This window comes from Nelumbo lutea, chromosome 1 (assembly GCF_056320005.1).
Source record: "Nelumbo lutea isolate HS-2025 chromosome 1, American lotus-T2T, whole genome shotgun sequence".
Taxonomy (NCBI): Eukaryota; Viridiplantae; Streptophyta; class Magnoliopsida; order Proteales; family Nelumbonaceae; genus Nelumbo; species Nelumbo lutea.
The window spans coordinates 67,131,966-67,158,334 of NC_142684.1; the positions used below are offsets into that span (position 1 = coordinate 67,131,966).

The following is a 26,369-nucleotide window of genomic DNA, read 5'->3' on the forward strand; positions in this document are numbered from 1 at the left end:
CAAATGGTTTTCAAATTTTCATTATCATTTTATTTAGCTTGTAGGTTGTAGCTTATGTTTTGATTGGGTTTCTTTTGATTTCTCTCATATTCTGGGCATCGGTTTAAGAATAAGTCACCATTGATTGAAGCAACATCAACTTTGTCTTAAGTAGCTGACAGTTCTCCTGCAAGTTAAGAACATAAAGTCGGAAGTAACAATGGAATTTAGTCATCACAACGATTAATGGAACACAACATCCTATTTAATCTTAGACATACAAACCTATTCCCTCCTTGGGCATGGTTAGTGTAACACTCACGCTAGACCAATCTATTGTGGAAGCCGCAGACAGTGGCCAATAGAAGAAACAAAGTGGTAACGACATCTGGCTTAGTTAAACAAATAGCACAGTGAATATTGAAGAATGATTCGATGGGTTAAATGATCAAACCCTTGTGTATTTATAGTGATCAATTGATCACAGTTTGATTACAACACAACACTTAGGAGTTTGAGTTGGATAATAACACTGATAAGTATAAGTTAGGAGATAAAGTATAGATAAGAAATAAGTAGAGATAAGAGGTGGAGAGAGATCCCAGATCTGTTGTGGAATCTCTCCAAAACATAACATGCTATAATACGCCCCCTCAAGTGAAATGTCCGGGAAGGACATGAAGCTTGGACATAAGAGAAACAAAACAAGTACCGCTGACCAATTTGGTAAGAAGATCCGCAACCTGATCACCGGAGGATATGAAAAGATCGTTTGAGTATGGAAGTTGACCTCAATGTGTCTCGTACGATCACGGAAGGCAGGACTGGCTACAAGATATGTTGCTCCAATGTTGTCACACCAAATAACCGCATATGAGTCAATGACTGGCCAAAATCTTGTAATAAAGAACGAACCCAAAGCAATTCCATGGCAGCATTAGCACAAGCTCGGAATTTAGATTCAGTACTAGAACAAGCGATGGTGGACTGCTTCTTAGAGCTCCAAGCAACCAAGTTTTGTCCTAAATAAATGAGATAACCACCAATGGAACGCCGATCATCGGGGCAACCATCCCAATCAGCACCAGATAAGCCTGAAGAGTGAGAGGAGCTGAAGTGGAGTAGAAATGGAGTCCATGTTTGGTTGTGTGCTTGACGTACCACAAGATCCGTCTCACAATGGCCTAGTGTCCTGTTATTGGAGAGTGAAGAAACTGACAAACTTTGTTGATGGAGAATAAGATGTCTAGCCATGTAATAGTAAGATACTGGAGCACACCAATGATACTTCGATACTCTGAAGAATCTGAGAGAGAGTCACCAATAAACCTTGAGAGTTTAGATTGTCCGTAGCCATGTTAGCACGCTTCAAGAGATCTAAATTGTACCACCGTTGAGTTAGGACAATCCCATGAGGTTGAGCCATAATCTCCATGCTAAGGAAATAGTGTGTTGGACCAAGATCTTTCAAAGAGAAGGTCCGGCCTAAAGTAGAAACAATATCATCAAGCGTAGATTGTGAGGAGCCATTAGAAGGAGACGAGAGCTGAGACGAGTTTACCATGCTCGGGGAACCTAATGGAGGCCGTACAATGCTTTAGTGAGTTTACAAACATGGTGAGGGGTAGTTGGGTCCTTGAAAGCTTTCGGTTAATGAACATAAATATCCTTAGAGACATAACCATTGAGAAAAGCATTGTTGAAATCCAACTACCAAATGGACCAACCTAGAGTAGTGGAGAGGGCAAGAATAGTACAGATGGTGACCGACTTCACTACCAGACTAAAGGTATTTGTGAAATCAACCCCTGAAACTTGACTAAACCCTTGAGCAACTAGTCATGTTTTACATCGCTAACAGACCCATCAACCCACCTTTTGAGTTTGTACACCCATTTTGTACCAATGACATGCATATGAGGTTGATAGGGTACTAAGGTCCACATGTCATTAAGAACAAGAGCATATTAAACTCTCGAGACATCACCTCACGCTAGCATGGTTCTTTAATGGCTTTAGAAAAACAACTAGGCTTGTGAAGATCATCATGAAGAGTAGTGAGTAGAACCTTTAGAATAGGGTAGCAAATTGTTGTATGAGATTGAGTTGGTAGATAGCTTGTAAGGGAACGGGTTAGCATAGTATGGGTAGAGGGTGTCGGGACTGGTTGAGTAGCATCAAGCAACTCTTGTACAAGTTGAGTGCCATGTAGAGTAGGAAAGGAACATCACCAAAAATAACATTGTCGATAGGTGGAGACACAATAGCCGAAGACGAGGTCAAGCAAGTAGATAGGGTCGGTCAGCATATTATGGAGAGTGCATGGGCATCGTTGAACAAGGAATTAGAGAAGAGAAGACCGGTGGTATAGAAATAGTAACCATTGTATGATATTTGCCTTTTGGAAGACGGAGAAGAGGCAAGAATACTCAGAAAGCAACTCTCGTCGAAGATGATGTGATGAGAAATATAAAGCCAACTAGGGGGAGGGTGAAAACATTTATATCCTTTGTGAGAGTCATTGTAGCTGATGAATATGCAACGAAACAATCGAAAGATAACTTTTTGTGATTGTATGGCTAAAGTAGGGGATAGCAAGCACAACCAAAGGTGTAAAGCACCATGTAATCAGGTGTGGTAATGAATAGTATTTCAAAGAGAGACTAACCTTACAACACCTTAGTAGGAACCTGACTAATCAAATAAATAATTGTAGAGGTTGCATCATCCAGAAAGTGAAGGGGATAGCTGAGGACGCAAGTAGAGACATGGTAGACTCGATGATGTAGCGATGTTTTCTTTTGGTGGCACCATTCTATTCATGAGTGTGTGGGTAGGCAAGGTGGTGTGTGATACTGTGCTCAGCCAAAAACGATGATACCCATTTGTATTTTCCTCCCTGGTCGAATAGTTAACACAATTTTTTTTCTTAAACAATACTTTTACCTGCTTCTTAAATTTAAGAGAAATATCAAATACATCGGACTTATTGTGCATCAAAAATAACTAAGTAAAATTGATATAGTCATCAAGAAATATTACGTAATATCCGTAACAACTTGTGGACACAACAAGGGCTGGACAAACCTCTGAGTAAATTAAATCTAGAGGACCACTATAATGACTATCAGAAGAAGAAAGATTAACCTACGACTCTTCCTTAACTAACAAGACTCACACACAGACGGAACATCATTGGCATAAGACAAGAGTTTGAACTTGGAGATCTCTTGTCATACCACTTAAAGAGTTATGGGCCCTAGTTGTTGATGCCAACCAACAATGGAAGTACTTTCACCTATAAAAGTAGTTAGAGAACCATTCTTGATGCCGAGACTACTTGGGAAACAACATAGCACGTCTCTACTAGGTCCATGTAGAATTTGTCTCCCCATATAATCTTTTAAAACAAAATAATCACGATGGAATTCAAAAAAGATATCATTATCACGAGTAAACTTGCTAATAGATAATAAATTCTTCGAGATGCAAGGTACATGCATTAAATCATTCAACTAAAAAGTATGAGAATTATGAGACATCAGAGAAGAACCAATATGAGAAATCTATAAACTTGCCCCTTTGCCGACCTTAATCTGATCAGAACCACCATAATCAAAACGATTTTGCAGATTATCAACATTGTGCGTCATATGATGTGTGACTCCAGAATTTGGATACCATGTGGGATCAAAATTGGAGGAGACTCCTCCATGAAAAGTTGTTGGTTTGGATTCCTCTATTTGTAGATTATTAAAATTAAGATCATAATGGCGCTTACATTTGTGTGCATCATGCCTGGGAGTGTTGCACACCTAACAGATGATGATAGAACGAACACGACCTCGGCCTCCATTAGATCCACCATGTCCACGACCACAACTACAACCACAGTTGTTAGAAGGAGAACATTTCCAAGGATGCTATTGAGAGGACTAATTTTTGCCTTTGAAAGAAGTGAGATTGACCAATGATGAGTTGTCCATAGACCGAGGAAGATATTACTCTAACCACGCTTCATGGCTTAAGAGAATGCCCAATATATCATCAATATCGAGCTACTCTATATCAGATCGGTTGGTGAAAATAGTAACATTCGATTCGTATTCCAAACCGACTCTAGTTAAAACAAATAATGCAAGATTTGTAGAACTAATGGGATCGCCAACAATAGATAAGTTATTAGAGAGACCCTTAGCTTTATTAATATATTTAATGATAGAGAGAGATTTCTTTAAACTCTTTAACTGTTAACACATCTAAAGAATCTAGAGTCGAGAATGTGCATAAAAAATTTCACAGGAGTAGTTCATACCTCAAGTGATAATCGAAGGCTTGCCACTTGAGAGAACACCCCTTTGGTGAGAGTAGAAATAGTCCAGTTAAGGACCAATTGGTCCTATGAAACCATTCAGCATAAGCAGGGTTTGACACCTTGTTATTGGGATTACTAGGATCAACGACTTCTTTTAGAGGAGCCTTGGTGGTACCATCAACATTTCCCATGACCTTGTGAGTGTAGAAGATTGGAAGTAGTTGCACCTTCCAGAGTAAGTAATTATCTCCACTCAGTTTGATGGGGAGATAGTGAGAGGAAGTAGAGGTCGAAGAAGAAATCACATCGATGGTTGAGGACATGTTGGATTGAGAATTTTGAGAATTTTGAATTGAAGCAAAAACTGAGTCACCGTTGGAGGCCATGGTATTAAGCTCCGATACCAAGTTAAACAAATAACACAATGAAGATTGAAGAATGGATTGATGGGTTAAACGATCAAACCCTTAAGTATTTATAGTGATCAATTGATGACAATTTGATTACAACACAACACTTAGGAGCACGAGTTGGATTACAACACAGGTAACTATAAGTTAGGAGATAAGGTACATATAAGAAATAAGTAAAGATATGAGAGGGTGAAGAGAGATCCCAGATCTATTATGGACTCTATCCGAAATATGCTCTAATAGGCTTCAACACCAACACATAGAGTTTGGGGAGTGGGGACCAACGATGATTTTTCTCATTCTTAAAGGTTTCATGTCAACAATGAGCCATGGCTTCTCTATTGAGGTTCTCTCATGGATCATAGTGCACTCATGTGACTCCAAATTAGGGATGTTAAGACACAACTTCTGACGCACATCACTAGTTTGCTTCCTTGCCTCTGCTTACGATTCAGTAAGGATTCAACCAATGGACTTACCTTGTCGCTACAACAACAATGGTACAAGGCTTTTTCTGTTGCCTCCATTATTGTAAATTGTTGTTGTAAGTATATGATTGTCATTCAAACCATCAGAACACAAAAGGTGTTAAACCAATACTACACGAATTCCTGCGTTGAGTCCATAACTCATCCTACATCTGCGACGAACTCATGACCTGAAACATGTTGCGATGAATTTTAGACCCGTGTGACCTTATGTTGAGCTTAAAGCTTACACTCATCACAGAACATACGTAAATGAAAGAGGCATGTGCGTCATTAATAATGCACATGACGAGACACCTCATAGAACTAATGAGAACACGCGAGCTAAATAGTGACATCACCCGCGCCACATCAGTTTAAGAGGGTCATGAAAGGAAGTAGCACACGTGTATTATGAAAATCCTCAAATGAAAGGAAAGCTCATCCTTGAGATATCTCATAAGACACGTGGCAAAACCCTTGTAGTGCTCCCTAACAACTGACACCGAATCCGAGATTCCCTTTCCTAATGGGAATCAAACGCTTTTGGCTTCTTCCTTTTGGGACCTCGGGATCTCTCCCTATAAATAGGGGTCCAATTTGTAATGAGAGATCATTATATCACTTCATTCGCCCTAGCCTTTAGTCTACCTCTTGCTCCCAGCTTTTCTTTGTCCTTCAATGAGACCCCATATGTAGCCTAACCACCTCACTCACAGCTATCCAACAAAATCGTTGGATGAATTGGCAATCTTGATGGATTCAAGATTTAGCATTCAAATCCGACTATTCTAATCTGTAATGCAGTTGATAATTCTTGAATTGAAATGGAATCTCTAAGCAATGACTAAATAAATACAAAACAACATTTTTTACAACTATATGTTTCATTGGTATTTAGTGGTGAAACAAAGGATAGCAAAGAGATAAGTAATTTCTAAGTTCATAATCGCAATCATTGCTCTCACATATTTGTATCAAGGGAGATTCCCTGAATAAAGTGGTTATAAGTTTTTTTAAGTATCATGTATTTCGAGCAGCATATTGGACCCTTTTAGATGGTTGGGCAATATATGGTCACCAGGAAATCAAATGGGATTACACCTTTCTTTCATCTTCTCAAGGAAGAAGTTGATGAACATGATTTTATTTTTAAGGGTAACTTTGTCATTTTCAAAAGTTCTAAGTCACACATGATGTCACGTGATGCACGCAATTGACGGTTGGTTAATTGTAGGTATTAAATTGGCATGTTTTGAAAGTTTGGGTACTAAATTGTTGAGTTTTAAAGTTCGGGGACAAAACTAGCACTAGACCCAAAGTACAGGGTACTAATCGAGAATTTTCCCATATTTTCAAAATAATTTATACAAACATAAAAAACTAATTAGAGTTTTTCTTTTATTTTTTCAAATAGACTTTTTTATGTAAAAATATAATAGTCCCATCTATATTTTGGGAAAATTATAGTTAGAGCTGGTTGTACATTTAAAATTAAGTTGCAGGTGAAACCAACATAACTCTAACAATTGGCTCTACATTTTAAATTATAAAAACCCCAATCATGTCTTCAGAGGCTTAGGTGGCTATTGCTAACATGGGATTCTTAATCCATGTTGGACACAGCCAAAAACTTATACCAAAATTGCCCTTTAATGTTGGATGATTTGAAAAAAAAAAAGCTTTTAGCTTCTCTCCCACTTCCTCTCTCTCTCTCTCTCTCTCTCTCTCTCCCACTACTTATACTGAAATTGCCCTTTAATGTTGGATGATTTGAAATAAAAAAAAAAAAGTTTTTAGTATCTCTCCCACTTCCTCTCTCTCTCTCTCTCTCATAGTGGTCTCGTTCTCTCTGCTCAACGACTGTGTTATTTGAAAATAAATAAAAATAGTCTTTTGTTTTTGAATTTACTCTCTTTCTCTCTTCTCAGTCGATCTCTCCTTCTCCCTTGATTTTTATGATTCTTTCTCAGTTTCTCTCCCAGTCCCTCACACATTCTTTTTTTTTTTTTCTTACACACTTAAACACCAACTTGATAGAAATTTATAATTTGATTGTACAAGTGGTTGGTCCCTTTAGTTTTTTTATACGGTCTAGTTAATACCATATAAGTGTGTAAGAAAAAAAATGAACAAGAGAGGGAGTGGGAGAAAGACTGAGGGAGAATGAGGGAGAATGATAGATTGAGAGAGAGAGAGAGAGAGAGAGAGAGAGTGAGAGAGTGAGAGATTGACAAAGAGAATGAGAGAAAAAGATGTTTTGATTTGGTTGTAGGCCAAAGGTGAGAAAGTGGGAGAGACAAAAGGAACAGGAGATCAAGAAATGACTATGAGAGTGAGAGAGAAAGGAGGGAGATCGAGAGACATTGGAAATGAGAGAGAAACTAAAAACCTATTTTTGGTATAGACTTTTTGTTGTGTCCAAGATGGATTAAGAGTCCCATATTGGCAACAACCACATAAGCCTCCGATGAAATGGTGGGGGTTTTTACAATTTGAAATGTAAAACTGGTTGTCAAGGCTTTAGTTGGTTTCTGGACCAACCTATAGCCTAATTTTAAATGTACAACCGGATCTAACTATAATTTTCCCTTTTTTTCACTAAACAAATTCTCGATGGGCTTTTGGATTTTCCAAACATGAAAATTACAAAAACAAAAAGAAGTCCATTAGAAAAACACTCCCAAACATCATCTTTACTTCACTCCTTCAAGGAAGTGCCTACATGAAAATATAATACCGAACCACCTCACCAACATCAAATTTTTTTCAAAAAAAAGGAAGTGTGGCCTTATTATCCACAAAAGTACTTCACAGAAGTAGTAAATCTTTTTACTTAAACATGGCCTTGCTGCATTTGCTTCTCTATAGGATACATGATGGCCTAGTGCTGACTACTAAATATGTAGCAAGTTGTATTGTGTTTTTTGAAGGAAACTTTATTAATACTAGGCAAGTAAACCCTTAATGGGGTACATAGTCGCAAAATCCGCATGGAAAAAATGTCTGGTCCTGGGTGAACCAGATGTCTAGTTATAAAAGCAAATTATACTCTTGGGTGATCATTTTCAGTTCATCCTAGAAAAAGGTTGGGTCTGTATCATACGTACAAATTCTATGGCTGAGCCTAGGCGTAATTCTCCAAGCCCAATCAGGGCTTAACCTGTGCACATATTTATGTCTATGTAATTGGCTTGGCCTCATTAGTCGATATGCTTCTGTGTCAACACGTATCGACCGATACTATGCGATACGCGCTAATATGGTGGTGTATCTGACCGGTACGCTATGACTGGTAGGATACACATGCAATCGTAGCGTATCCCGTATCGGTGCAACCTAATATCGATACGATATGCCCCGTATTAGGCGTATCATGTCAATGTTTTAATCCTTGTTATCAACTACATCTATTAATTTCATGGTTTTTAAAACCGACCCAACGATCGAACCGATCAGGGTTCGATTACCGGGTCGAATGATCTGACGATTCGACCTAAACGGTTGGCCCGTTCTGACAAAAAAAAATTAAAAATTTTGAAAAATGGTCAAAACCGTTTGAACGGTTTGAATGGGTAACTTGTCGGTTCAGTAGTTTGCTGACCAAAATCAACGATTTTGGGGAAAAAAGCAGTTGTGGGGAAAAATGAAATGGTCAGGTGATCGGTTCTTGGTTTTTCTAGTCCGACCATCCAGTCTGGTCGGGTTTTGGAAAACATGATTAATTCCCTAACTCAAATTGAAAAAAAAAAATAGTATGCTAGCATGAGACCCAATGACATGCTAAATACTACAATTTGAACCCAAGGCTACGCTTGTAAGCAGTGTAAAACGTCATTGATGTAAAAGTCCATTGATGACGTTTCACACCAAAACATTCGCAAATGCGTCATTAGTCGAAATCATGATCGATATGCTTCTGTATTGGCGATGTGGCGATTAAGGGAGAGATATCTAGTGTTTCACGGATCACTGAAATTGCGAAGAAAATCCCCATGCCCCAAACCCTTACCACTATGCATGAGGGACTTTTCGCAAGGATAGCCATAGAGAGGGACTTGCGTAGGGAGATTTTCTTCTCACGGTAACTAGAGAGGGTGTGTCACCAGTAGACCTGTTCATGGGCTGGGCTCCAACCGGGCTTTTACTCTTCATAAACATGATTTTGTTAGGGCCGAGCCCGAGCCCGGCCCTAATAAAAAGCCCAAAGCTCGACCTAACAGAAGAAAGATCTCACCGTCGGTGATTGTGTTTGACGGTGCTGAGTTCGTGTCTATGTGTGTGTGTGTGTGAGAGAGAGAGAGAGAGAGAGAGGATTCACTACCGTCGCCGGTGCTCAGTTCGTAGTGAGATGCGATTTTAATAGTGAAAAGTGGAGTCAATACACATCTGTGAGAGAGGGAGAGAAAGAGAGAGAGAGAGAGAGAGAGAGAGAGAGAGAGAGAGAGAGGGAGAGAGAGGATTCACCACCGCCGTCGATGCCTCTGTTTGCCGCCTTTCCGGTGTCTGAGATTTGAAAGAGAAGAAGTGAGAAGGGGAACGAGAGAGAGAAAGAGATAGAGAGAGAGAGAAGACTCACTGTCGGTCTGTCAGAATTGTTGCACTAGTAAATGCTCGCCGGTTCTATGATTGCTTGAGAGTGTGAGGAGGATGTGAAGAGAAGAGAAGTTTGGCAATGGGCACTGGGTAGTTCGGCTAACCGGAAAAGTGGAAAGAGATGAATGAGAAGGGTTACTTAGATATTAGGGTTTTGGGGTTTAGTCTATAGGTCAGGCTGGGCCGAGCTGTTTTGGCAAATCCCAAGCCTGGCTCAAATTTATTATGGGCCAGACTTTTTGGCACGAGGTCAAGCCTGCGGGCTCATTTGCATGTTTAAGCCAGTCTATGGCCCGGCCTGGCCCGTTGGGCCACCCGGCCCATGAACAGGTCAAGTCGCCAGTAAGTTTGTCATCGACTGCTACAAATCCTCTCCTCGACGCCAGTCGTATGTTTCATACTGACCATTGCGACTTTTTTTTTTTTTGTCTGGCAGCCCTAATACAGCGAGGTGTTGCTGTTGCATACACCGGGAAGGTGCTTCTTTGTTTATTTCCCGATCTGAATGGTATGTCATACCTACCCCTTTGAAAGTCGATCATCCGGTGAACTTTCCTTTGCTTTAATATGATGTTAACTCTGTCGTCTTCTTTCTTTTTCATTTCTAAGAGTCCATTGCAACCGCTTCGGGTACAGAAACAAGTGGTAAAGCTAAAAGATGAGAATTGAAGGGGACATGGGCTACAACTAACTACTCCTTTGAATGGTGCAACAATCAATTTAAGCTGATCAACGTGAAGCTAGTTTGGTGAATCTGTACAAAACCAAATGATTAACAAATTTGGTGAATCTGTACATGTGATGGAAGAAATTTCCGTATCTTGTGCGAGTCAAATATATGCCAATTTGTTGAATTCTATCCAATTCTAACGTGTGAATGACAAATTTTGGAAGCTTGGTATTCGTTGAATTCATATAGCATTGAATGCGCAAAGGGTAGTAAGAAGTAAAATGCATTAAGATAGATGTATAGTAACAAGTAAAATGACTCCGAATTTTGTTATTAGGATATACCATATATATTGGATGCGCAAAGGGTATTTTCGACCATCGGCTCATAATGATCCTCTATACCTATCATTTTGGCCGTCGGATGTCATTTTCATCCAAAATCAACCCTTGAATTTCAAAATATGCACAAGGGTAGTTTGGACCATTAGATTTCAAAATATGACACTCAACTCAAGAAAAGGTGCCACACCGAATCGCCCATATGGCCCACTTCTTGAAACGCCCTTCCAAACAGCACAAGGTAGGAAATGTTTCTCATCGCTGAGTTATCAAGTGCCTTTAAACATCATTTCTTGAAACTCCCACAAATCAGCCCAACCAAATAACGAAAAGAAAAAGCGTTTAAAGTAGTGTTTATCAAATAAACATTGATCTGATAAACGCCTCCCTAAAAAACTCCAACGGAACCGAACATCTACTTTTAACTCCACTACCATTTTCAAGGTTGAATTACATTGGAAATTTGGGATACGGCCATTTGAGCCTTGAGTTTAATATTATTGCGATAAGCCGATAACATTACTTCCCACTTTGGGCGTTGGGTGACTTGGGTCTAGCAACATGTTTGAAGGAAAATGTACCAAACCCCAGCTGATAAGGTCTAGCTGGATGTGGCCAAATCCTGAAATCAATTCCCACATTTACCAGAGTTGAAGGCTTAGGGGGACAAGCAAGCCACCTGTAGTGTAGCACTATTTGCCTTTCAGACTCTAAATAATTCACCAGCTACTTTAACCTCCTTTACCATAAAAAAAAAAAAAAAAAAAAAAAAAAAAAATCTAGGGCATTGATCAAGTAGATGGGATTTCTTAGTCATAGATTGAGAACATAGTATCTGATCAACCAAGGTAAGACAAAGAAAAGCTAGGGTTCTTGGACTCCTAATCAGGACAACCAAATAAATAATAGAAAAAGGGAAAAAAGAATGACAAAATTCTTTTATTAGATTTTGATCTCAAATCAATAGAAAATGCCATTTAATGTGAATAGTTTCCTGCTCTGATGGAGCATAAGCAATGTTAAACAGTCAGGCAGAATATGCCTCAGCCATGTAGGCATGTACCAATTTGGACTTGGGAGTGGGAAGGCCATTGTTTTCCATCATGTCTTTGATTGGTTGTTCTCAAATAACCATATGGACAGCAAAGGCCATGAGGGGCAGGGCAGTCAGTTTAGTAATCCCAAGAACATAAATGCCGCTGATAGAGGGAGGACACATGACTATAACATAGTGTCATCTCTTTGATTGTTCTCAATTAATTGCTAGCATAACCCGATGTCTTTGTTGTCCAGGGGGTTGCAATCTCAAGCCTACCTGTTGTTCACCTTCAACAGTCACAGTTGGAGAGCATTTGCAGCATGTCATCTATTTAGGCGTTACCTGTAAAGGCCACGTTAGCATATTATATAATCTTTATGCACCATTTACTCCTTGTAAGATAGGAGGTTTCGAGAATATTAAGGAATCCATCTAAAGTTGTTTACATTTATACACAAAAGAAGAATGGTAAGGAGCCCCCAAAAACTACCTATTCCAGAATCCTTTTTCCACTAAGACGGTTTTCAAAGCTGCTGAGAATTTACAAAACTGGGCCATGGCAGCCATGTCCCCTTCCCCTTCTACATATCCACTGTTGGGAAGACTGAGTGTGGTTACACAAAATTCACTCAGTCCCTAAACATATATGCCTGCCTGTAAGTACTACAACTAGAATATCTATACAATCTGGATCCTCTCCTCTACTTATAGTAGTATAGACCAAGAAAAAAAGGCACATAATAGAAAAAGAAATGACAGTTAACATCTCTTTGGTCTCTTCAGGGATGTTTCAACCCCATTAGTGCCCTCATTGAGCCTTTTCACCATATAGCCACCACTCTGAGGAACGATTTCAGATGCTTTAGAGGTTCCCAGAAGATGGTCATAACTGACTATATTGGTTGCAATGGCATAGACTGTGACCTCACTTCTCGGGGTTGTAAGGATCTTCCTCTCTATGGATGCATATTGCCCACAGCATCCCTCTTGGATTGCTCTGTCGTTCAGTTTCTGTAAGATGACATCCTTGTCATAATTGAAGCCATCTGTCACAATCTGCACCATATGAAGATTAAGGATACACTTCACAACCAGGACACTTGTTTTATATGCTATTAAGGTGGTACAATTACTGGAGTTTAACATGGTTAGTATTTTTCTACCAAGAAGGTATTTTCTGGGGTTATTGTAAATTTACAATGAGGCTTTGGTCCCTTATATGGGCGGGTAAGGTGCTATATGATAAATCTGTAGTTAGTGGGATAACTGACAACTTGGACTACACTATCATGGGATGCAGTTGGTATGGAAGATTAGAATGAAGATAGAAGTATTGTCACCCAACAGCTATGGTGCACATTTGGGTCCAATGTGGGGCAAACCCCCGACAACACAGAAAAGCAAAAGGAAACCCAAAGTAGATGAATGGTTATAGTTATCCAAAGTGATATTTTCTTTCTTGCTTATAATGAAAGTAAAAGACATTCTTAATACTTGTCAGGCACTTAACAGTTGCACCTGTCAGCTTTTCTGCTTCTTCTCTTTCCTTAAATGTTTCATTATGATCAGTAAGATGAATATGAAATGGTTGCACCTGTCAGCTTGTCAGGGGAGAGGAGAGTTAAAAGAGAGAGCGGAATCAGGACTGTTAGAAGACGAAGAGGCGTCTCAGGGAGGTAAAGAAGGTGGTGAGGGCTCGAATGAGGTTCGAGTTTCGAAAGACAGTGCAGTCAAGAAAGCTGGGGAGACTTCAAAGACTCCTCGTCTCAGGCTGGGGGTCTTGAAAGAGAAAATTTAAGCAGATCCAAAGAGCTGGGTGTGTGTTTCAGTCTGAAGATCTGTGGAAATGGATTGTGCATAAGAACCGGGAGGAGACAGATCCAAGTGGAAGCACAACTGAAGGGCCTGATCCAGGGGAAGGGAGGATTCAGAAGTCGAGTTCTGGTCAGCAAGCCGGTATTATTCTGTGTTTTGGTGATTTCGAAGTCGAGCTTCTTTCCTCTTCTTCTCTTCCTTCTCGTCACATCAAAGAAGTTTGGAAAAGGAGAACTGAGGGGTAGTTTGCTCGGAAATTCAGTCGGAGGGAAGGGAGGTGGTTTCTGGGGAAATGGTGAAGGGGCCAGGAAGGGGGGAAGGGGAGGACAAGGAAGAAGTGATAGGCAGGGATGAAGAGGAAGGGATTGATGTCAAGGGATGCTGTGCTGAGGGTGCGAAAGAAGCTCTGGACAAGGACGACAATTCTGGCTCGGCTTTGGAACATGAGAAGTTCCAAAGGGCGAAAATCATAGTCAGCAGGACAGGAGTCCATTTAGGGCGGAGAAGACATTTTCACAAGGAGACCTTGAACTTCAGAAGGGATGAAGAAAGCCAAAGAGGCAAATAGCACTCACTTCGCCCACATGTCAAAGGTTTCTTCAAGGCTAAAAGACATTGATTGGGGCAGAACCCTCCAATAAATATAAAAGAGTTTACCAGAGGAAGAAATTAAAAGTTCTGGAATCGAAGAAGGGTGATGAAAGGAGGGAGGAGGAGGTTCAAGCTGTTGGAAAGGAGGTTACATCACCTTGATAAGGGAAGATCTAGAGGTCAGGAGGGGTCAGGGGATGAGGAAGCCAAGTGGATGAGAGTAGTTTAGTTTTGTCTCAACATGCTGATAAAATTAAGGAGGGGGGAAAAAGTGGAGCTTAAGATTTTGGTGGACAGGGAAGCTAGAATTGGCAAGACTTTAGGGCTTTTCTTTTGGGGAGGTGAAAAGTTATCTAGAAGAGCTTTTGAAATATTTGAAAAAGGGAAAAAGGAAGAGAAAGAACAGAAGAAGCTTCGACGGAAACAGGATTTAATTTGGGATGAGGATGATGACATATGTGATGAGGCATTTGATCCTGAAGACTAGACATTATGCATTATGTGGAGTCCCTTGATTTCTTTTATTAGTTTTTGTGTCTTGATTTCCTGTTTCAGGTGTAATCTTAACACCATTGGTCGGGTTGTATCTCGTTTTCTTTTATATCTATAATTTTTTTCATTTTACTCTTCCAAAAAAATGAATATGAACAATAACCACCTGGTTGCAGACCACTTGAGGTAAGAGGGAGAATGGGAAAAAGATTATTGTGCATATTAGCCAGCTAGTTTCTTTCACATTAACTTCAATTAGTATATAAAATTTCTAACCATAAAGTCCATAATTAAATATGCATTAACATCTAACCTCAAAGTCAACCGGGAACTCAATCTTAGTGCTTGGACAACCACAGCCATCCCCAAAGTTTAGCTTCAGCACCAATATCAATGGTCTTGTCTTCACCATCTCCCTGGTATAAATACAAACAAGAAGAATATTAAAAACCTATGCGCAAGGAATACATGTCAGGAAGTCTGACCTACTATGCAGTACTCAAAAAACAAACATTGAGGGATGGGAATCCCCCCCCCCAATAGATTTGGGTTATTCCTAGATTTAACCGAGTCATACAAAGGTGATAAGACATCACCAAAACAAAAGAAATAAGGAAGACAGACCCAGAACCACACCCCTCCTTTATCTTAACCATTGTTGCATCCTACTGGAGGGATCAGAAAACAAGGTTAAATATCCAGAATTCCAGATAATATGTCAGATGTTGAAGATTACATGATTACCAATTTCTCGTCCATATATCTTAATGGGCTTTATAAGATGGTGGATAACATATATAGAACGGCTGTGCAATAGAAGTCATATGTATACACATCCATGCGTCAGTGCTTCTCAAAATGTAAAACAAATGAACAGTAGTTTGTTAACCTTTATTCAAGATGGCATTACATGTTGAACCAATTGGAGGTACCTTTTTAGCTGAAATGGTTGCTTATGAAGAATGGCAGTCTTTAAGTCTGGCCTATCTGAAAAAGAAATCTGGATTGCAAAAAGATAAGGATTAAGTTCAAGTAGAAGAGCCAACAAAGATACAAGGTAATAGAAGCTCATGAGTATAAAATATAACAAATGTTCTAAACCCTGCTCCAACACTGATCAATCAAAGTAACTAACAATACAGAAACATTACAATGATCAAACCCCTGCAATGGCCAGGAACATTAGCCCAAATATCTGAAGGATTCTCTCATTTAACTGGATACCAGAAGACCTTATGTACTAGGTTAACCAATATGTAAAGTTTCTGTAGCAAATAGCAATTTCTGAGGGAGCAAGACAACTTATGACAGCTTGTTACTTGTTAGTGCACTATTCCATTCTTGAAGATTTAACAAAATATTTGCACTATAAACTGTTTGAAAGAAACAAGCATTAAAGACCTAAAGAAAAAACACTAGTAAGAAATATTCATATTATTCATAGGAGAATAACTGCAAGAATATCTAAGAACATTTTTACCTCGACTGATTCAAGGAATGGCAATGGAGCTTTCTGTCCATGTACACTAGATATTCTCAATGTCCATTTGACATATCTTTCCTCTACATGACAAGCAAAAGGACAGAGTGAGAAAGCAATAACCAAGTTGAGCAAATAACAATTAGATGTTTCATTAAGTGTTAGTTGTGGGTCAGCTGACATATATCATATAGTTGGAACTGGAATGATAAACAATAATAAGAGGGAGAGAAACAGTTCGTCCAGGTAGAAGGGATGACTTTGGTACGTAGGGCTGTAAACAATATCTGACTATCCAAACCCAAATTTGAAATCCAATTTGATTAAACCAGATTTGGATCTCAAAAATCAGATCCACATATAATCACGTCAAATCTGGATCCACCCCAATCCAATCCAATTAAGATCCGAGTCCAATATTATTTGTATGCATGTGCATGTCTATATAAAATTCACAGATGTTCATTAATGAACTAATGAAGTGGGTTTACTTGGTATATTTTCTCTAAAGGATCATAAGTTAAGTCTCGTGGAAATTATTTATTATTTATTACATTAATTATGTGTAATATATAATCCATTTTATAATAGCATACAATGTTTTGTTTGTTTATTGTTAAATTATGATAATATGATATCCAAACCCAATCCAGGTCCAATCAAAATATAGACAGAATTTGACACATTAAAGGTTGGATCCATATCTAGGTAGATCCAATCCAAATCTGACCCATTTACAGTCCTACTGCCATGGAAAATTACCTTTGCATAGCAGGTTTTAGTTGTTTCTGTCCACAAGATTTCTCCAGCCATGGAAGAAACACTCTTTCATTGAATTTGATCTTTTTATCTTGAGAAGATAAGCTTTAAGTCTCTGCTCTTCACTACAAGAGAAAATTTGGACAAAAATCTAGGTGGCAATTAACCAGATTCAGTAGCTGATAGATACCTGATCCAAATGGAATAGAATCCTAAGGTTCTCCCAAACCAGCATCTCTCTTATGTTTGCTTTTTTAAGAAAATGTAATGTAATTTTATTAGACTTTAGAAAAAAAAAAGTACAACAGAACCCCCAAGGGGAGCCCCTTGAGCAGGATTCAGCCCCCGCCCCCATACAAGATTACAATTCAGATAAGCTCCTTGCCTCACCAAAGCCTGAGGTATGAAGATGATAGGCCCCCAATTATCCTCACATATGCTAGGAGAGGGAAAGGGCAGCGCAAGCCAGGTCAGCAGTCGGTTGAGGGAAATGATTAGCTATGCCAGCTGGGCATTGCTAGAGAAAGTTAGTCATGAAATCAGGAGAGAATAATATATGGGGGAGTTGGTTATGATATCTGGAGGGAATAATTCTGAGAGGGAATCGGTTAGGATGTCAGGAGGGAATATCTCTGAGGGAATTAGTTATGTTGTCAGGGGGGGGGGAGAAATATTATATAAGGAAGGGTCTGGATTGGGGGGAGGCAGGAAAGAACATTGTGAGTGTTGGGAGAGCCGGCGGTCTCTCGAAGAACAGACCACTGTTACCACTCTCCATTGAACGAATTCCAGTTTTCTTTTACTTTGAACTCTGTGTATGTTTGCTAATTGAGTGTGAGGTTTCCAGAACCTATCAGAAGACCTTTCGCAACTGAAACCTAAGAAACCAGCATGCCAAAGGTGAAAGAAATTAAAACATCTAAAACTCCGGAGACATTTTGGAACAACCATCTATTCCTTTCAGGCCAGATAGTGTTATCACTGCACTATGTTTCCAAAGATTTGGACATCCACATCTTTGGAGCATCTTCCTTATGTTTCTTTTCTTCTTCTTTTCCTTTCTTATTTTACTTTTACTTTCTTTTGTAATTACAAACTCAGAATTACAACACGGTATCAAAGCTCTACTACTTGAGCTTCTGCGGTTCACCACAACCATGATGCCCTATTGGTGACACCTAGACCTTTAGATGACAATAGCAAGCTGCACAGAGAACAATGGGTGCTGAAGAAGAAGGCCTATTTCTTTTTAGAAGCATTGTGGTGACTTGTTTGAACATGCTTAAATCAGTAATGGTATTTTTAAAGATTAGTTTCTAAGTAATTCCAAAAAATACAGAATTACAGATCTCATGTTTTGATATGGTTGAGTCAAAACAGAAGCTTTTTATGATGTTGGGTGCATTAAACCAAGTGTAAACATAGAACCTAGGGAAAAAACTACAGAAGATTCTCAGCAAAAATTATACTTCACTTCTCTCAAAAAAAATTTGCAAAGAAAAGAGGTCAGATGAAATACTTGCAGATTGCACTACCAACTAGGACTGCTTGACCAGTTAAACCTCAGTCAATTTGGCTGAAATTTGGTACTGTAAATTTTCAGCTCATGTAGATGTGTGGAAGTCCTCAAGTGACATATGGATTGGCCAATTGACCTCATAGGCTGTGTCCTCCAAAGTAAAATCTTTGTCAAGTTGGGTCCATGCTGCCTTATCCATTAGAAAGTTGAGTTTCAATCTTCTAGAAATGTACTACCTATACTTTCAGACTTATTATTTATAGCAATTGACATAATTATTTATAGTAAAATTGCAACTTTCTACTTTCAGAAATTCCAGGCTTCTTTACAATAAATTAGTTTTAGCAGAAATTAGTAGAGATTTATAAAGGCCACCTTGTTTGATTTTTGAATAGGAAATTTCTGTTTTCTATTAGAGTTTAAACCTAAATAGGAAGTTGCTGCCTCATCTCATCTAAAACAAACTCAAGATTTGATGTTGAAATTTTCATCCTCATTTGAAACCAGTCAGATTGATGAAAGCAAGGGAATGCAAATACGCCAACTACCTTTGATTCCCAGTTATCTGTCTGTGCAATTCCCTCTACTACACCTTCTAGTTCTGGTACCTAGGAGATATTATCTTCTGTCAGGGGGAGTGATCTACTCACCTCTTTACTTGGTTCTAAGTAAAGGGTGGATATGTTTGATATGGTTCTATTGCTTCTTCCACTGCCTTAGCTAAATTGGAATAATCTTTTGTCACTCCTCTGCTCCTCCATACTGGATTGTTGTTTCAGGTGCATAATACAATATAACTCAACAAATTGCAATGAAATGAAGGTTCATTAAAGTTTCAGGACCAAGTTGCAAATCAAGGTCCATGTGCATCCGAAGGGTAAATATCATTACAATGGGGAAAAATTCCAACCGGATCTTCCAAGACATTTTACAAACAGATGGTCTGCTTTCCTTGCCAAACAACAAGAGCGAGAACCAGTACAAACCCACCCACACAAACAAAAAAGGTAAAAACAACAATAACAATCCCAAACTATCCACAAGATCAGCTTTTTCACCCTAGCAAATAGTTTGTTTATAAGCATAGAACACTCATTCAACGGTGGGCATTTTGGCAGATCAAAACATACCATACTATGCAACAAGAAATCCATGAGGGTCTAATAGCACGCGATGGAAAAGATAACAAAAAAAAGGAATATCCGAAGGTACACTTATTGGATTGATGCTGCTTTCCAAACACAAACCAGTATTTTCCCAACTTTCATGTAGAATTTATGAAGGGGTTTAGATTGCTTCACATGAAGACAATCCATAGAGAATAGGGCCCTAAAAAAATGAGATGGTGGAGAACAATCAACTCTAATAAAGCATTAGATCTACAATTTGATTGATGGAAAGGATCAGCAGAATCACCCCAAAACAATACAAACACTGGGTGTACAGTTAGATAAATGGATTGAGAACAAAGGACTAATTTTTTCCTGCAAGAAGGAGAGGCTATCCTAGTTGAACAAGCCCAACGAAATTGAGACACTCAATTCTTGGAACTTTTGCAGGAACTTGGATTGGTGATGTCACCGGGATTTATTGCAGCAGTAGTAGAATAAGTGAGGGCTCTAAGGCCCATTTTACTACATAAACACATTGGAGAGGCAATAGCATTTGCATCCAAAATAAGCATTCATTTAGATGGGTTCTAGGATTGGCTAGCTTTTTAGCTGATGGATTTGCCAGGGCTTAGGTGGAGTTATTTGCATTGGGATCTACTCTCCCAGGAAATTTGGTATTAAGAGTTAGAAGAAAAACAATCTCTTCTCTTACACCCTTAATTCTATTTAAATAAGTTAAACTTTGGTAATTTACAGAGAAGCCCTTAGTTGGGCAGAAAATTAAAAGAACATAACATAAGGAAAGATAGGCCCAGATTAAGGCCCGTTACAGCAAAGAACATTAAAGATAAACAGCCTATAGGCCATTCAGCCCATCTTCTCTACATTCCCCCTCAAGCTGAGCATAGATGTCAATCATGCCAAGCTTGCCAGTATCATGCTGAAGTTTTGCCTTGGGAATGCCCTTGGTGAGGAAATCTGCTAACTGTCATTCAGTTGTGATGAAAGGAAGACATACTTCACCCGAAGAGATCCTTTCTCGAATAAAGTGTTTATCGACTTCAATATGCTTAGTTCTATCATATTGCACTGGGTTGTGAACAATGTTGACGGCGGACTAATTATCACAGTACAACATCATTGGCTTGTCATGCTCAACCCCTAGTTCCTCCAATGATTTAAGCCACAATAGTTCAGAAACTCCATGTGCCATGGCTCGGTATTCAGCTTTGGCTGAAGATCTAGCAACAACAGGTTGTTTCTTGCTTCTCCAAGAGACAATGTTACCAGCCACCAAGCTACAGTACCCAAAGGTAGATCTTCTGTCATCAATGTTTCCAGCCCAGTCAGCATCTGTGTAGGCTTCTAGTTTCATATGGCCATGCTTGGCAAATAGAATTCCCTTTCCAGGGGAGCCCTTCAAATAACACAGAATCTACTCTGCTACTGCCATATGAGTATCCCTGGGGGCATGCATGAACTGACCGATGCAACTGACAACATATGCAATGTTTGGCCGAGTCATGCATAGATAAAGAAGTTTTCCAAGTAGTCTCTGGAAGACTCCCTTGTCCTCTAACAATATTCCATCTAAAGCAGAGAGTTTATGGCTCATATCAATAGCAATAGCAACTGGTCTAGCACCCATCTTCCATGTTTCAGTGAGCAAATCAAGAACACACTTCCTCTGAGTGATAAGAATCTCATCCTTGGATTTACCAACTTCAATGCCAAGAAAGTATCTCAATTCCCCTAGATCTTTGATCTCAAACTCTATATGAAGAAAAGATTTGAGATAATTAATTCCAGAGACATCATTACCATTCACAACAATATCATCAACATACACAATCAGGTAAACAGCCAAGAATCCTCTCCTCTTCACAAAGAGTGTATGATCAGACTGTGTCTATACATAACCAAAGCTAACAAGGGCAGCCCTAAACCTTTCAATGCATGCTCTAGGGGACTATTTGAGTCCATAAAGAGATCTCTTTAACCTACAGACCTTTCCTTTCATATTTGTTTCATACACCCCTGGAGGAAGAAACAAATAAACCTTCTCATGTAGTTCTCCATTCAAAAAATCATTCTTTACATCCAGTTGATAAAATGGCCAGTCTGAGTGAGCAGCCAAAGATAGAAGAACTCTCACAGAAGTCATCTTGGCAACAGGGGCAAAGGTCTCCAGATAATCAATCCCATATGTCTGTGTATAGCCTTTTGAAACCAGCCTAGCCTTGTACCTTTCAATGGTGCCATCAGCATGATATTTTATAGTAAAGACCCACTTACATCCTATTGGATCTTTCCCTTTAGGCATATCAACCACTTCCCAAGTGTCATTCTTGTGTAGGGCATCAATTTCTGTTCTCATAGCATCCCTCCATTCTGGAATATTAAGAGCTTCTGACACAGACCCGGGAATTGGGTTAGATGCAATAGAAGAAAGGTAGGCAAAATATGAAGGAAAGAGCAAACTATAAGAAAGGTGTTTGGAAATGCAAGCAGTACACTTCCTTTTTCTTTTCCTAATAGCAATAGGGATATCAAGGTCTGAGAATGATGACACCAAAGGGGTTGTAACAGTACTTGTTGTCTCATCTGTGACTAGAAGTGCATGAGGCTCATGTGTTGTAGAGGAAACAATCTGCTCATTTCTGGTTCTTTGCCTTTGATACATCCTAGGATTAAAAAGAGGGAGAGGAGGTAAAGGGAGGAAATAGGAACACTGGAATGAGAGTGAAGTAACTGATCCTCCCTTGATTCATTTGAAGGAGGAATAGACTCATCAAAAGACTCAACTGGGACAGGAAGAGGAAGAGCAAACACCTGTGACAAATCCTCTCCCTTTGGATAATGTCTCTGTAGAGAGGAACCATAAAAGAAAGAAAGCTCATCAAAGGTGACATCCATTGAGACATACCGAGTGCCAGTTTTCGGATCAAAACAACAGTAACCCTTCTGTGTAGGGGAATAACCAAGGAAGATACACTTGTGGGCTTTTGGTTCAAATTTATGTCTTTGGACACTTGGAATATGTACATAACAGGTGCAGCCAAAGACACGAAGAGGAATGGGCAAAAGATCATTGTCCGGATGAAGGAGGCTGAAGGGAGACTTAAAACCTAAAACCCCGGATGGCATACGGTTTATAAGGTAGGTAGCAGTGAGAACAACATCACCCCAAAACTTTGTAGGGACATGTGAGGCAAATAGGATACTTCTTGCAACTTCAACAATGTCTATTTTTCCTTTCAACAACTTCATTTGTTTTGGGTCCTTACACAGGAGCTTTGATGAATAACCCCTAAATCAGTGAGATAGCAGGACAAGTTTTTCTCAAAATATTCTTTTGCATTGTCGGATCTGAAAATTTTAATCCTGGTATCAAACTGGGTTAGGACAAATTCATGGAATTGTCTCACAAGTTTGGGAACTTCATCACGGGACTTCATCAAAAATATCCATGTGAAGCGGGAAAAGTCATCAATGAACAAGATAAAATATTTGTATCCACCCATAGAGGGTAAATAGTATGGCCCCCACACATCAGAGTGCACAATATTAAAAGGAGAAGAAGATCTTTTATTACTCAAAGGATAACTGTTTCTACAATGTTTCGACAGTTCACAAGACTCGCAATGAAGACTAGACAACCTAATTCCCTTAAACAGCTCTGGGAATAAATGACTCAATGTAGAAAAAGAAAGATGATCCAAACGAAAATGACATAACATGACTCGACTAATAGACTCTGTAGATGTAGACCCAAAAGCAGCTTTTTCAGGTTGTTCATGGCACTGTCCAAGAGTATCAAGCAGGTATATTCCATTCGCCTCGCGGCCACTCCCAATCACCTTCTAAGACTCCAGATCCTGAAAAACACAGTAGGAAGGGAAGAAGGTTACACAACAGTTTAATGACTTAGCTAGGCTACTTACAAATAACAAGTTTGTATTTAGTCTAGGTACATGAAGAGCAGAAGGAAGAACCAAGGAGTTTGTAACCTTAATGGTTCCCTTGCCGAAGAAAGGGGCAAGAGAGCCATCGGTTAGGGTGATTTTGTCACGTCCAGGAAGTAAATCATATGAAACAAACAAAGTAGAAAAGATGGTCATATGATCAGAAGCACCAGAATCAATAAGGGATCCTACGATTACCTGAAATGGTTGCATGATTGGCAGAAGCCCGTATACCTGAATGAGCAATGCAGAAGAGGATAAGTTCTCTAAAGGGTTGGAAGAAGAGGTCACACCCTCTAGGTGACTAATCATCCTCCCAAACTTCTCATATTCAGCCTTCATAGCAGCTAATTGCACACTAGCCGACATCTCTTCAGTTTGGTACTTGTCACTATCTGAACTAGCAGCAACATTAGCACTCCCTGCCCTTTTATTATCAAGCTTCCTCTGGAACCGAAGTGGTAGTAGCTCATGATGCAATTTCCAGCCCTTGTCTTTAGTGTGTTTTGGCTTTTTACACTATTCACAGACAATCTCTTTCTTCCCTGAGCTACTTGGAGTTCCTGCAACCCCCTTTGGTTTCACTCCCATATTAGCAAAGTGATCATTAAGACCAGCCCCTTGGACCTGGACAAGTCTCCTGCTTTCTTCACTACTTACCAAGGCATATGCCTGAGACAGTAAGACACTATCCTTGGATAAAATGTTTTGTTTTGTAATATCATACTCTGGATTTAGTCCTATCAAGAACTCAAACAACATGTTTCCCTCAACCAGTTTTTTTAGGTCTCAGCATCATTAGTGGTGTCCCAAGTAACAGCCTCTATCAAATCTATTTCTTGCCATAAAGACTTCAGTGTTGAGAAGTATACAGCTAACGGTTTCTCCCCCTATTTTAGATTCTTCACATCACTTCTCAACTTCTAAGCTCTAGCCACATTTAATTTTTGGGAATAGGTTTCAGCAACACTATCCCAAATTTCCTTTGCTGAATTCATCCACAAATAGTGCTGACTAATCTGTGCCTGCATTGAGTTTACAAGCCACCCAATAACAGTATAATTTTCTTGCACCCACTTTTCATATGATGGATCATCTTCCGAAGGAGCCTTTTTGCTCCCAGAGATAAAACCCCACTTGCCTCTACTACAAATATGAATCTTTACTGATTGTGACCAAGCCAGATAATTAGTTCCATCCAGCTTGACTGTGGTCATAGCCAGTAGAGAGTCAACAAAGGCTCTCGGAACCTGTCCAGATTCAACAACATGTTTGTTTTCAATGTTTGATGGGTTCATCATCTTAAACATCTCAAAAAAGATTTCAAGTAACTTCAAGAAACACCAAAGGAAGATAGAACAAAACATGTGTTGTGAGCCAACCTCTATGCAGTCGTATGAGTAATTTGTGTCACACCCGGAAGCTGGGAGAAACAGAGAAAAAAACAGCCGCTCCTTGTAGACTTCACAGAACACCAAACCACTTGATTCGATCTTCAAGAAAGAGAATAAGAAAGCCTTCAGTCACTAAGCGCCCAGGTCAAACTCCCTGTGGGGCCCGCAATCAGATTTCTCCGGAAAATTAGGGTTTCAGGCAACACCCCTGAATCTGTCAAGGGGGCGACAAAGTCAGTCCTCTTCTCTCCAAAAATGACTAATAATTGGGCTGAAAAAGGTGTCTTTAACTATTCATACAATTCAGTTCTCCATACACATTGTGTATGGGAAAAAAGGTGAAAGAAAGAAAACCGAGCCTGCTCTGATAACAAGAAGAAAAACAGCCTTTTGAGAGGAAATGACTGTTTAGAAAGATGCAAAAAGTCAAAAGAAGATAGCAGAAATCAGAATTCTAGAGGGGAGAAGATGAAGAAGAAGGTGGCGGCAACTAGGGTTCAGAGAGAGATTTTCGAACATAATCTATTCTCTTACACCCTTAATTCTATTTTATTAAGTTAAACTTTGGTAATTTACAGAGAAGCCCTTAGTTGGGTAGAAAATTAAAAGAACATAACATAAGGAAGGATAGGCCCAGATTAAGGCCCATTATAGCAAAGAACACAAAAGATAAACAGCCTATGGGCCATTCGGCCCATCTTCTCTACAGAGTTCAAAGTGTTTTTCAGTTACAGTTGTGTTTTGAGCAATATAAGATTAAAAAAATTCCTCACTTGAAATGTCAACTTTGTGAAATTAAAATAGCAAATATGTCCATCCAGAATATTCAAATATTGTTTTCCTTATATATCTTTTTCTTTATCAATAACAGAAACTTTATTAATTAGGAGAAAATTTATGAAGCTTTAGATACAATAAGGGGGAGATAAAAAGTCTTAGCTCCCCATCAACAAATTACAATGAAAGGAAATTAAAAATTAGCCCAAAATATAGACTCCCTATTCACCCCTTGCTTGGCCAACCCATCTGCAAAAGAATTAGCGGTCCTCTTCACCCAGTTGTATTGTATCTCAGTGCCCCTACACATCTATAAAAATTTTTCTTTTCATTACTGTAGCTCCACAAACCACTGTCCTCTTTCTTTAACCAGCTAATCACCACCTTTGAATCACCTTCCAATATCAGTCGACTAATATTTAGTTCCATTGCTCTTTGAACTCCTTCCATAGCTGCAAAGATCTCAGCCCTAAGAGAGTCTCCTTCTCCAATAGAGCCTAAGAACAAAGCAAAAACAACCCCTTCCTCATTCCTAAAAACTCCCCCAATCCCAGAGGGCCCTGGATTCCTTAGGCTACTTCCATCAAAGTTCAATTTTATAAATCCAGAGGGAGGCGGGGACCACGAGGGGCTAAGAGCGCTCCT

At 39.3% G+C, this 26,369-nt stretch overlaps 1 protein-coding gene across 1 annotated transcript in view; it reads right to left on the minus strand.

The window, feature by feature from the left end:
* Positions 1–12,205: 12,205 nt before the first annotated feature.
* Positions 12,206–26,369, minus strand: part of SRT1 (sirtuin 1) — a 50,700-nt gene continuing 36,536 nt past the window's right edge. Inside the window, exons 11-14 of the mRNA XM_088964091.1 lie at positions 16,199–16,281; positions 15,651–15,718; positions 15,032–15,134; positions 12,206–12,876 (exon numbers count right to left, since the gene is read on the minus strand). Of these exons, the coding sequence (XP_088820217.1) occupies positions 12,580–12,876; positions 15,032–15,134; positions 15,651–15,718; positions 16,199–16,281 (551 nt within the window). The 3' untranslated portion in view covers positions 12,206–12,579. The remainder of the gene's footprint in view (positions 12,877–15,031; positions 15,135–15,650; positions 15,719–16,198; positions 16,282–26,369) is intronic.